General features: G+C 51.6%; 2 protein-coding genes across 2 annotated transcripts; both read right to left on the reverse strand.

The window, feature by feature from the left end:
• Positions 1 to 126: 126 nt before the first annotated feature.
• Positions 127 to 6,923, reverse strand: MYG1 (MYG1 exonuclease). Its single transcript, XM_025930264.2, has 7 exons — positions 6,673 to 6,923; positions 6,462 to 6,574; positions 2,937 to 3,096; positions 1,056 to 1,208; positions 795 to 917; positions 499 to 680; positions 127 to 343 (listed from the first exon to the last, which is right to left on the reverse strand). Exons 1-7 carry the CDS (start codon positions 6,892 to 6,894, stop codon positions 148 to 150), a joined length of 1,149 nt encoding a protein of 382 aa, XP_025786049.1. The 5' UTR covers positions 6,895 to 6,923; the 3' UTR covers positions 127 to 147.
• A 244-nt stretch (positions 6,924 to 7,167) lies between these two features.
• On the reverse strand, positions 7,168 to 10,313 carry PFDN5 (prefoldin subunit 5). The gene is made up of 6 exons (XM_086713265.1): positions 10,169 to 10,313; positions 9,864 to 9,966; positions 9,549 to 9,580; positions 8,352 to 8,426; positions 8,130 to 8,235; positions 7,168 to 7,372 (listed from the first exon to the last, which is right to left on the reverse strand). Exons 1-6 carry the CDS (start codon positions 10,238 to 10,240, stop codon positions 7,296 to 7,298), a joined length of 465 nt encoding a protein of 154 aa, XP_086569391.1. The 5' UTR covers positions 10,241 to 10,313; the 3' UTR covers positions 7,168 to 7,295.
• Positions 10,314 to 10,833: the final 520 nt, after the last annotated feature.

Consider the following 10,833-nt stretch of genomic DNA (forward strand, 5'->3'; position numbering starts at 1 on the left):
TTTGGAAAGCAAAGCTGAGAAAGTACCCACCATGGACTTCGGCATATAATAAACATTTCACTTTTCCCAAATTTCAGCAGGTTCCCAAAAGGGTGCAGGGCAATAATGGGGCAAGGACTTGATCAATATGAGACAGATGGCATTTTATTAGGGTAGGGGATTTGTGGGACTCATCGGCACTGGGCGCTGGGCCAGGGTGGCACGGGCCATGCTCAAGGCACCCTCTCGGGTGTGGTGCCCACCAATGAAGCCGCTGGTGTGGACAAAGATGCAGCCAGGAATCCCACTGACCTGGTCCAGGGCCTCATCCCGAAGTCCCCGCCATGGCTCTGGCAGGGGCAGCCTACAAGTGAGCAGAAAGAGGAAGTTGGTGGGAGCAAATGGAGGCCTTGAGGAAGAGAGAGAGGGAGCACAGAAGAGGCCAAGGTTAGTGGCTCCCTCTGATAAAGGGCTGAAACAAACCTGAAGGTCTGCAGGGCGGTCCTCTAAGGGCCTTACCGGCTCTGGAATGAGTGGGGCTCCTTGGGCACACACTGTACCCGCCACTGTCCAGCCTGGTCAGTGTAGATAACAAAGGCGATGGTCACCGGAGGGGACAGCCCAGATTCCAGGTGGTAGAGGTGCTCCTTCCAGGGGCATCCACCTTTGGCCAGTTCTACTATCTCCCCACTTGGGTCCACCTGAAAGGGAGGCATGGTTGGAAGGTTCAGGATGAAAGTGGGAGCCCCTGCCGACCGGCAGCCTACCAGCAGTCACCAATTTGTGAACCACAGTGCCTCCTCCCAGGCCTGTACCTGGAATCGCTGGGCCAGGGCCTCTTCCACCAAGGCCCGGGCTGGCAGCCAGCTGTGCTGGTAGAAGCCCACTCTCTGCAGAAACTCCTCTCGAACTAGATCCATTGCACGCTTGAAACCGGCCTGGGAATCGTGGGAATCAGAACCATGGTGCCGGCCCCAACTTTTGACTTTGCTAAGACTGGAAGAGGCAACCACTCTCATTTCCTCCCCCGAAGCACTTACGTGCCTCACAGTCCCTTCCCCGGGGGCTCTCCTTACCTCGGTGTCTTGGTTGGGCTGGTTCCAGGTAGGATTAAGCCGAGCAACCCGGGCGCTCAGTGTGGTGGTCAGCACATATCTAGGCTCTCCCTCCTCCCACTGGGAGATCCCATTGTCCACTGCATCCACCTCCTCCACGAAGTTCTCGTACATCTAAGGCAGCAGCGGGAGAAATGCTCTTGAGGGTACCTACCACTTGCATACAGTGGTCTAGGTTTCAAAGTATGCGCACACACACTCTTTCGTTGAATCTTCACGACAGTCCCGTGAAGCCTCTCGGCATTCATTGGACGAGGAAAGGGGGAACTGGGGAGTTCAGTGGCTTAAGGTCAAGCTAACAATGCTGGGGCTGGAATTCTGATCACCTGACTTCTAATCCAGCACTCCCTCCGCTACTGTGCGGAGCCTGAGTCAAGGCCAGTGTGTGTGGGGTGGGGGCTGCTGACTTCAGAACAAGTTCCATGAGGGGCTCTGTGGAAGTGGATGGATCTCTGGCTGAGAGTGGGTGAGTCTCCAGGGAGGCCGAATGGGCTCTTCAGTGACCTGGCGAATGAGGTACAGAGGGGTCTGGCCAAACATAAGTCAGGTAGAGAGACGGCTGGAGGAGACACAAGCTGGGATGTGGTCCCAGGGAAGCCCAGAATGTGCCATGTGCTGTACCTCTTGAGCCTGCAGAGATGGCAGGGCAGGGCCTCAAGAGCCTGGGGGGTAGAAATGATATGCGATATCAATGCTTAAAGCAAAACTGCCCGACACACAGGCCTACAATATCAATATGTCTGCGGTTTGCAGAAAAGTGCTGTTCTTGGAGAGAGCCGATAAACTCCTCTGTGCCCAGCACCTCTTGATCTGGACCCCAACATGATGCTCAGTTAAAACTTGGTACAACCTCCTTTAATTGCTTAGAAACTCCTCAGCAAAAGGGAAAACAGACTCCAGCAGTCTAAAAACCTTAGTATTCCAAAAGCTCCAGTTCAACCATTTATATTTCTTCACTCCTTTGGATCATACTCCTCCTGTGTCACAGGGGCAGATGACAGGCAAGCAGAGACAGAAATGAACTCAATGGCCTCTGCAACGACCAGAGCTGACTAAATCTGAAGTTTGACTTATGTTTTTAAATGTATTTATTTCGAGAGAGGGAGTGCACATGCACGAGTAGGGGACGGGCAGAGAGGAAGAGAATCCCAGGCAGGCTCCAAGCTCAGCACAGAACTCGACTCAGCGTTGAATCTCATGAACCGTGAGATCATGACCTGAGCCAAAATCAAGAGTATGCCGCCCACCCGACTAAGCCACCCAGGCACTCCTGAAGTTTGACTTGTGAGCTTCATAGGAGTGGGGTCAAGTAGGTGTCCTCAGAATCCCTGTTTGATGTAACACGTGTGCCAGGGTGAGTGGCCCCATCCCCTCCCCGCAGCAGGAACGTGTTGAGCTGCTTGCAGGGGTTGCTGATGGAACCTGCAGAAGTTTTCGTAATCAAAACCCTTCCCAGCTGAGCTTCCCAATCCGTGCGTCCGAGATCTGCCCCCGACCCCCCTTCAGGGCAGCCAGAACCTCTAAGCCTTAATGCTTCCAAACGTAAGCAGCCACCTCTATTACCAAGTTGTTAATGCATGTCAGGTCAAGAAAAGGACCAGGAAATGCTGCTTTACAGTTTTCAAAGCCCTTCTCCAAACACCACCTCATCCACTTCTCACAACCGCCCCACGACAGAGATGAGAGAGACTGACCGTCTCCTTGTGAGAAGATGAGCTTGAGGGAGAGGGTGCTGGGCTAGCTCTGGGCCAGGAATCCTGACCTGAGGCCCAGTCCTGCGTGAGGCCCACTCCCAGCCGGTGGAGATGCATATATGGGTCATCTCTGTCCTCGGGTCCCCACCTTGTCATAGATGGTGCCCACCATGCTGTCCTCTTCGTTAGTGCCCAGCAACTGGGCCAGCAGCTTGTGCCCGAAGTGCAGATAGATGAGTCCCGCACTGCTCAGCTTGGTCTGCCACGGCTTCCCAGGAGACAGGGAGCTCATGGTCTCTGTGAAAGATCTGAGGAGCACAGGGAGGTGGGGCTGAGGCAGAGCTGCCCCAGGAAACCCACAGTGTGTGTGTGCATGTGCACACACGAGTGGGTGAGGACACTGGAGAATAGTCAGGAGTTGGGAGGAGGAAGCCCAGCTGTGAAGGCTTCAGCTTTTCCTTGGGGTTCAACATGGACGTCAGCTTGGAGTCCCCATTCATACACGCATTCAACAATGGATTATTGAATGCTTACTACATGCCAGGCTTTGTGTTTTATTTTTTTTTTAATTTTTTTTTTCAACGTTTATTTATTTTTGGGACAGAGAGAGACAGAGCATGAACGGGGGAGGGGCAGAGAGAGAGGGAGACACAGAATCGGAAACAGGCTCCAGGCTCCGAGCCATCAGCCCAGAGCCTGACGCGGGGCTCGAACTCATGGACCGTGAGATCGTGACCTGGCTGAAGTCGGACGCTTAACCGACTGCGCCACCCAGGCGCCCCAAGGCTTTGTGTTTTAGACGTTAGGGATTACAAAAAAAAAAAAAAAAAAAGACCTAAGACAACGTCCCTGCCTTCAAGTTCATCTATTAAAGGTAGACAAGCGGGGCACCTGGGTGGCTCAGTCGGTTAAGTGGCCGACCTCGGCTCAGGTCATGATCTCGCAGACCGTGAGTTCGAGCCCCGCGTCGGGCTCTGTGCTGACAGCGCAGAGCCTGGAGCCTATTTCAGATTCTGTGTCTCCCTCTTTCTGACCCTCCCTCGTTCATGCTCTGTCTCTGTCTCAAAAATAAACGTTAAAAAAAAAAAAAAAAAAAAAAGGTAGACAAGCACACAAACGACCAAGTGAATGCTCTAGCTAGGTTATAAACAACGATAAGGAGGGAAGGGGGAGGGAGTGTGTTCAGGCCAAAAGATGAATCAGTAGGTGTCGCCAGCCAGACAAAGAGTGAAGGAGAAAAGGCGTTCCAGGCAGATGGAACAACATGTACGATGGCTGAGAGATCTTTTCATGGAACTGCAAGAAAGGCAAGCTTGGTATTCGAGGAGTGCCAAAAAATAAAGCTGGAAGGGTCAGCAGGGGCCAAATCAGGGCAGGCCCTGTCCGCTGTATTTTGGAGCTTGGACTTGATGTATATGTAGTGGGGAGCCACTGAGACACTTTAGTGGATAAGTGCCTGTTAGAGCACTGTGCTGGCTGGCATACAAAAAAAGAAAAAATGCAAGATTACCTGCAGCGGTGTAGGTGAGTGAGGAAGGCAGAAATTTGAATTTTCAGTGGCACAGAGAATAGGGAAAAGGTAGGGCAGTTCTCAGGGAAACAGAAACCAACCACAGCTGTAATTTCTAACTACCAGGCCATCATAATCCCCCAGGGAGCTCATTTTTTGTTTTAGTGTTATTATTAGTAAGTACAAAAATATTTATAAAATGTCCATAAGGTATAAAGACTAACATAGTAACTCCCTCAGGTAAAAGTTCAAAAAGAAGCAAAACTAAATTGTTGATGGAAAACAGACATGTGCTGAACTACACGGGAGATCAAGGGCAAGATGGACACAAAATTAAGGATACTGCTTACTTCTGGGGACACAGGGGGATGGGACAGGGAAGAAGTACTTGGCACAGATGCAAAGGTAATGGTAATGTTCTAGTTCTTAGATTGGGAGATTGGTTCTTAGGTGTTCATTACAGGTTTTATATTCCGAAAACGTACATTCTTTCATGTATCAAATGCTGCATAATTTTAAAAAAAGTATATAAAATCATGAGAAAAAAGGAAATTAGTCAATACTGTAAAATGTCCCAAAGAGGTCAACTGAAGTGAGACCTTCAGCCAGCAACCTGAGTTTGGTGGTGAGGTCACCGGTGCCCTTTCCATGAGCACTGCCAGTGGAGAGATTGGGAGAGGACCAGCTAAATGAATGAATGGAATGAACTGGAAGGGAGGTGGAGCCAGGGTCCGCTCTTCTTTTGAAGACAGGCTTTGAAGGGAGGGGAGGAGATGAGGCTATAAATAGAGGGTTCCCACACCACATCATTTATGAACGTAATATGTACACTTGGGAAGGAAGCGAGGGAGAGAAATACTTAAAGAGAATTAAAATAATGGGGCGCCTGGGTGGCTCAGTCGGTTAAGCGTCCGACTTCGGCTCAGGTCAGGATTTCACGGTCCGCGAGTTCGAGCCCCGCGCCGGGCTCTGGGCTGATGGCTCGGAGCCTGGAGCCTGCTTCCAATTCTGTGTCTCCCTCTCTCTCTCTCTGCCCCTCCCCCGTTCATGCTCTCTCTCTCTCTCTCTCTGTCTCAAAAATAAACGTTAATGGGGCGCCTGGGTGGCGCAGTCGGTTAAGCGGCCGACTTCAGCCAGGTCACGATCTCGCGGTCCATGAGTTCGAGCCCCGCGTCAGGCTCTGGGCTGATGGCTCGGAGCCTGGAGCCTGTTTCCGATTCTGTGTCTCCCTCTCTCTCTGCCCCTCCCCTGCTCATGCTCTGTCTCTCTCTGTCCCAAAAATAAATAAACGTTGAAAAAAAAAATTAAAAAAAAAAGGAATTAAAATAAAACATCCTCATAATCTCTCGGAGATCACCACTTTCAACAGTGTGGTGTATATGAAGGAGGGTTTTGTTTTTCGGTTACTCCTTTGATTTCCAGGCGGGAGAGGGGAGGGGTGGGCAAAAAGCAGCAGAAGGGCTGGGGTTCTGGAGAATGGCGGTGTGAGCCCCCAGAGTTAAAAGTAATAACATCTGCAAAGGGGCGAAGAGAAGGGAATGAGTTTCCTGAACAGGACGGAGGGAGCTGAGGATGCCTGGGAGTGGGAATCTGAGGGTGTGCCCGCAGAGGCTCAATTTCCTTGGAAAAGTGGGAGAGCTTTTCCCGGGGGAGCTGGAGGAGGCAGGGCCTTGAGGAGAGGGGAAAAGGGCTGGAACGGTCCTGCGGACGATGTGCTGGCCTCGGAAAAGAAAGACTTCCCAGTGGAAGAGTATAAACGAAGCGGAAGACCACACACGTCTGAGCGGCCACCAACCACCGCCACCGCGTGGGCCCAGCTGTCTGAAGAGGCACGGACACGTGAAAGGACGACCCTGGGCTGGGGTGCTGACGGGGGCGAGGACGGCGCCAGTGGGAGGAAAGCCTGGCTGAGCGGAGGAAGGCGGCCGGTCGCGAGGGGCCAGAGGCCGGCCCGGGAGCCAGGGGAGGCCCGAAGCAGGATGGACGGGTGCAGAGCGGGCGGAGGGCTGGCGGGCTGCCGTCCCGCGGGACTCGGGGGTTGGCTTTCAAGGATGAGGCGGTCCCCTTCGCTGACGCGGGCCAGACCACCGCGGCGGACGGCTGCCTCGGAGCGGAGGAGAGCCGAAGTCAAAGGAGTTCAAGAAATGGTATCTGGGAGCTCACCTCTGGTGATGGTCATATCGGTGTCTCTGCGGGTCGTACTCGCCACCCACGTCTACCACGATGTCACAGGCGGCCAGTTTTTCGGGGTCCCGGGTCCGCACGATCTCTGCGTCCTGCAGGGAACACAGGAGGTGAGGGGGCGGCCGGGGTCGCGAGGGAGGAGGGGCGCACGGGCGCGGCCCGCCCCGGAGGCACGTTCGGCCGACCGTACCCGGTACTCGGGCAGGAGGCGCAGCAAGGCGCACGCCAGGGCCTCATCGCAGTGGAAAGTGCCGTTGTGCGTCCCGATCCGGGGCGGTGCCATGCGGCTGCCGCGGGGTCGCTTGGACGGCGGGACGGACTCCAGGCTGAGCGTCCGGGGCCCGGCCCGGGAGGGTGGCCGCCGCAGCAGCAGCAGCAGAGGCAGAAGACCACGCAGGGAGCGATGGCCCATGCAGCCTCCCCCCGTGGGGAGGCGGGTCGCCGACCCGGAAGAGGAAGAGCCCGCTCAGTTCCATTTCCGCTGGACGGTTCCCATGGCAACCGTCCGCAAAGACCAGGTCCGCTCGGCACTTCTCCCCAACTTCCCGAGAGGCTCAGGGTGGAGCCTCCGAGATAAGCACCGCCCCATCCCTACAGAGCAGGCTCTAGGGAGGTGCACAGCGTCTGGACTACCGCCCTCTGGTCTCACCACCAGTCCTTTGCTTAATGCAAGAAAAGACCAACATTCTGCCCAGCTGGCACATTTATTAGCATGAATAAGACCCTTCCCTTCCTTGACCCCAGGAAGCCACGCCCACAAAGTCCCAGGCTCCTTGAAGCAGGGTCCCTCTGTCCCATTTCTGATACAAGCTCTCAGGCCTTGGCAGTAGCCTGAGTTGCCCCCAGGGCTGTGAGCTGCTGAATCTTCTGGCTCATCATCTCCATGACAGCTGTGGAAAAAAAGAAGCGTTCAGACCCTGGTCTGGAGTTAGAGGGGAGAACCCAGAGTTCAGGAAGTGAGAAAAAAATTAAGGACAGGTGGACAACCAAGTACAGTTAATAAAACTTTTAACACAGTGATTCACTGGGGGACACACACAAATTTAGAGTCTACAATGTGTCTAAATATGATAACCACTGGGACATAAAAATGAACAAAATACAGTCCTAAATGATTCAAACATAACCAGAAAATTATACTGTGGACGAGTTTTGCCTTTAGAACAGTGCTTCTCAATTCTGTGTAATGGAATTACCTGGGGAGCTTTTAAACAAACACTGACCCCCAGAACTCCCCCACCCTCAGGTTGATTTAATTGGTTTGGATCGGACTCGGGCTTCCTTTTTAAACTTCCTGGGTGATTCTAATGTGTAACCAGGGTTGCAACGGCTAGTCCTTAGTTAGGGCTGTATTTCTTTCCTGTGTGTTCATTTACACATATCATTTCCCCCATTCCATCCCATTAGATAGGAACTCTTCAAGAACAAAGATATAATTTCCTTCTTCTAAAATTCTCAAGCACCCAACCCAGGAATCCACAAATAGTGAATCTTTAATGCACAGAATCTAGACAATAACACATCTAGACATCCAACAGAAAGACATGGCTTTAGTCTAGCAAAGGGGATGCCCCCAGTTCACACTGGAATCCACGTTCTTTATCATGGAGGTAGAAAGAGTGAAGAGGTGCTCCAGGCCAACCTTACCCTGTTTCATGGCATGCTTCTCCTGCAGAGCTGGCTGGATTTTCTCCATTTGCTTGGTGAGGAAGTCTATCTTCCTCTTGAAAAAGTCCTTGGCATCCTCAGCTGTCTGCAAGGCCAGAGGTAAATGAAGGGCTAAGAGGGGACCCCATGCTGCACTCTAGCTCGTCCCCTAAACTTCCTTTCCCTGCTCAGAGAGGCATCCACGTGGTTACTTCCACTCACCTTTTCTACATAGTAGCCTGTTCCCACATCGATGAGGACATGTTCCACATCATGTAGCTTCCCCGGGACATACATCTGAGAAGTAAGGATTAAGGGAAAACTATCCCAACAGGAGTCATGATTCCCTGTCAGCTAACCTGCTTGGCCTTTTTCTAAAAAGCTACAAGGCACAAGGACTGAAGGATCTGGAGGCCTCAGAACTATACCTATACACTCCAGATGGGGAGGGACAGAGAACTCGGTGCCTTATGGAGAAAGGACATATGCTGGGAACACCCTCTGGCCCTCCCATTCTCCAAGCAGTTCTTATAATTCTTCCCACTAGCCCCTCCAGAAGGACTACATACAGTGTTTTCCTACTGCTGTGGAGTAGTAAAAGTGAAAAGCCAGCCTCAGGGCACCTGGGTGGTTCAGTCAGTTAAAGGTCCAACTTCCACTCAGGTTTTGATCTCACCGTTCATGGGTTCGAGCCCCTGCGTCAGACTCTGTGCTGACAGCTCAAACCTGGAGCCTGCTTTGGATTCTGTTTCCTTCTCTCTCTCTGCCCCTCCCCTGCTCAGACTCTCTCTCACTCTCAAAAATAAAACATTAAAAAAAAAATAGCCAGACCACTTTCCCTCAACAGCCCCAATCACAAAATCACTAGCTAATTCCTGACGGACTTAATGCTAAGTGGCCAATCCCTATGACACTACTTCTGTTGTTTTCTTTTCTGCCTGTCAGTTCTCAGCTTCCAGGTGCCCTACTGTCACAACTCACTCATTCAAGTAAAACAATCCAGATTTCTTAGTAACAACAGTTTGGAAATAGCCACTGTTAAACCAAAATTGAGGATTCACACACAGAGCCGACCCCCTTGTTTCTATATCCTATCCTTCTATCGTTTATGTCTTCTAAGTTATTAGTCAAAGTGTAAACACACCTGTTTTGTCTTCATATTAGAGGATATTCTCAAACAGCAAAGGGAAATAATCACACCTCAATTCTACATATGACTTTGTGCTCACAAAGCATTAGCTGGATATTGGCCCCAGGCTAGGAGAGGTATAAAGTGTATATAATAAGAGTGTTCTCAGAATCATGGGGACACTCTGCAGTAATCAAAACTAATCCCACCTTTTTTTTTTTTTTTCCTCGAGAGAGACAGGTGAGAGAGAAAAAGAGACAGCAGGGTAGCAGTTTCTGTCGAAAGGATACAGAACTCGTCAGTGGGACGAGTAATTCTTTCCCTGTGAAAGCAATTAAGACAAACAAGCAGGGAAGGTTAAGACGTTAAAGGGAGTTCCAATACGGCACAGCACAGAGATAGTAAGAAACAGGGACAACAGGAGCAGAGGAATGTCCTGTACATTTCAATTCTAGGCAGGCAACATGCAAAGGGCTCACGTAGCGGCATACAATACGTAGTGGATTGCTTTCTCTTCTCAGGTAAGGACAACTGGATTAGAAGGCGGGGCGAGAGTAGCCGGCTCACCACATCCCCCATGTCGCCTTCACGCGCCTACCCCATACCCTCGTTGTTCTTGTTCAGCACGTTCAGACAGTCCTTGGCTTCCACATACTTGGTCTGTACCACCTTGAGCTGGGCAATGGACGTGGACAAGAACTCCACTTCCTAGGGAGGACGGGAGACAGGGTCAGTCTGGGAGCTGGAGAAAGAGGGGAAGCACTGCCGGAGAGGGGGCTCATCCTGGGATGGTGTGGGGGTTTCGCAGGGGAAGGCAAGCATTCCAAAGGGGGGAGGAATGGGGGCGAGGGAGTACGCGTGGGCAAAAGGGATGTGAGGCGGGAAAGGGGTGTCAGCCGCCCGTCCTCACCTGGTCCAGCTGGTTCTTGAGCATCTCTAGCTGTGGCAGGTTCAGCTCGGTGATGTTAACTGACTGCGCCATGTTGGGAAGGAGGACTAACGAAGCGGAAGCCGCCTCGGCGAGCAACGCTCTAGCCGCCCTCTGCGCATCTCGATGGATGCGCCTGGAGGCCTCGCTGCGCCGAACATCTCTATGATCCTCCATCCCGGAAGAGAAAGAAGGGCTGGAGTCTTTAACTTGAATTGTAGAGCGGCTCGTGATATTCACAAAACCTCGCCCGCCTGGCATAGCAAAGTTGTAGCAAACAGGCTTCCTACGCTCAAGGAACTTATAAAAATCTTAAAAATATCCAGTTCATAACAATATTGCAAAGCAATGTATGCTACTCCACGTGGGTCGTATAAACATAGTGAACGACAGGCAAGCAAGAAACCTGGGAAGTTCGCGGGTCAATAGCATCGCAAACGCGGTGCTTTGGGATCACCAAGAGTCTGGTGATGGAGAGAATAAGGAGACACGTTATCAACCAATAAGTACAGTACAAGGTTTGTTAATCAAAACGATGTTTTACCGTAATGTGTTAGATGTGAGGGATACACAAGAGTGTAAGATAATGTGCTTCTGAGGAATTTAACAATCTAGTTGGTGAGAGAAAAAACATATGTAAATAGAAT

The sequence above is a fragment of the Puma concolor genome, chromosome B4, assembly GCF_028749965.1.
Source record: "Puma concolor isolate L17-30 chromosome B4, mPumCon1.1.hap2, whole genome shotgun sequence".
Taxonomy (NCBI): Eukaryota; Metazoa; Chordata; class Mammalia; order Carnivora; family Felidae; genus Puma; species Puma concolor.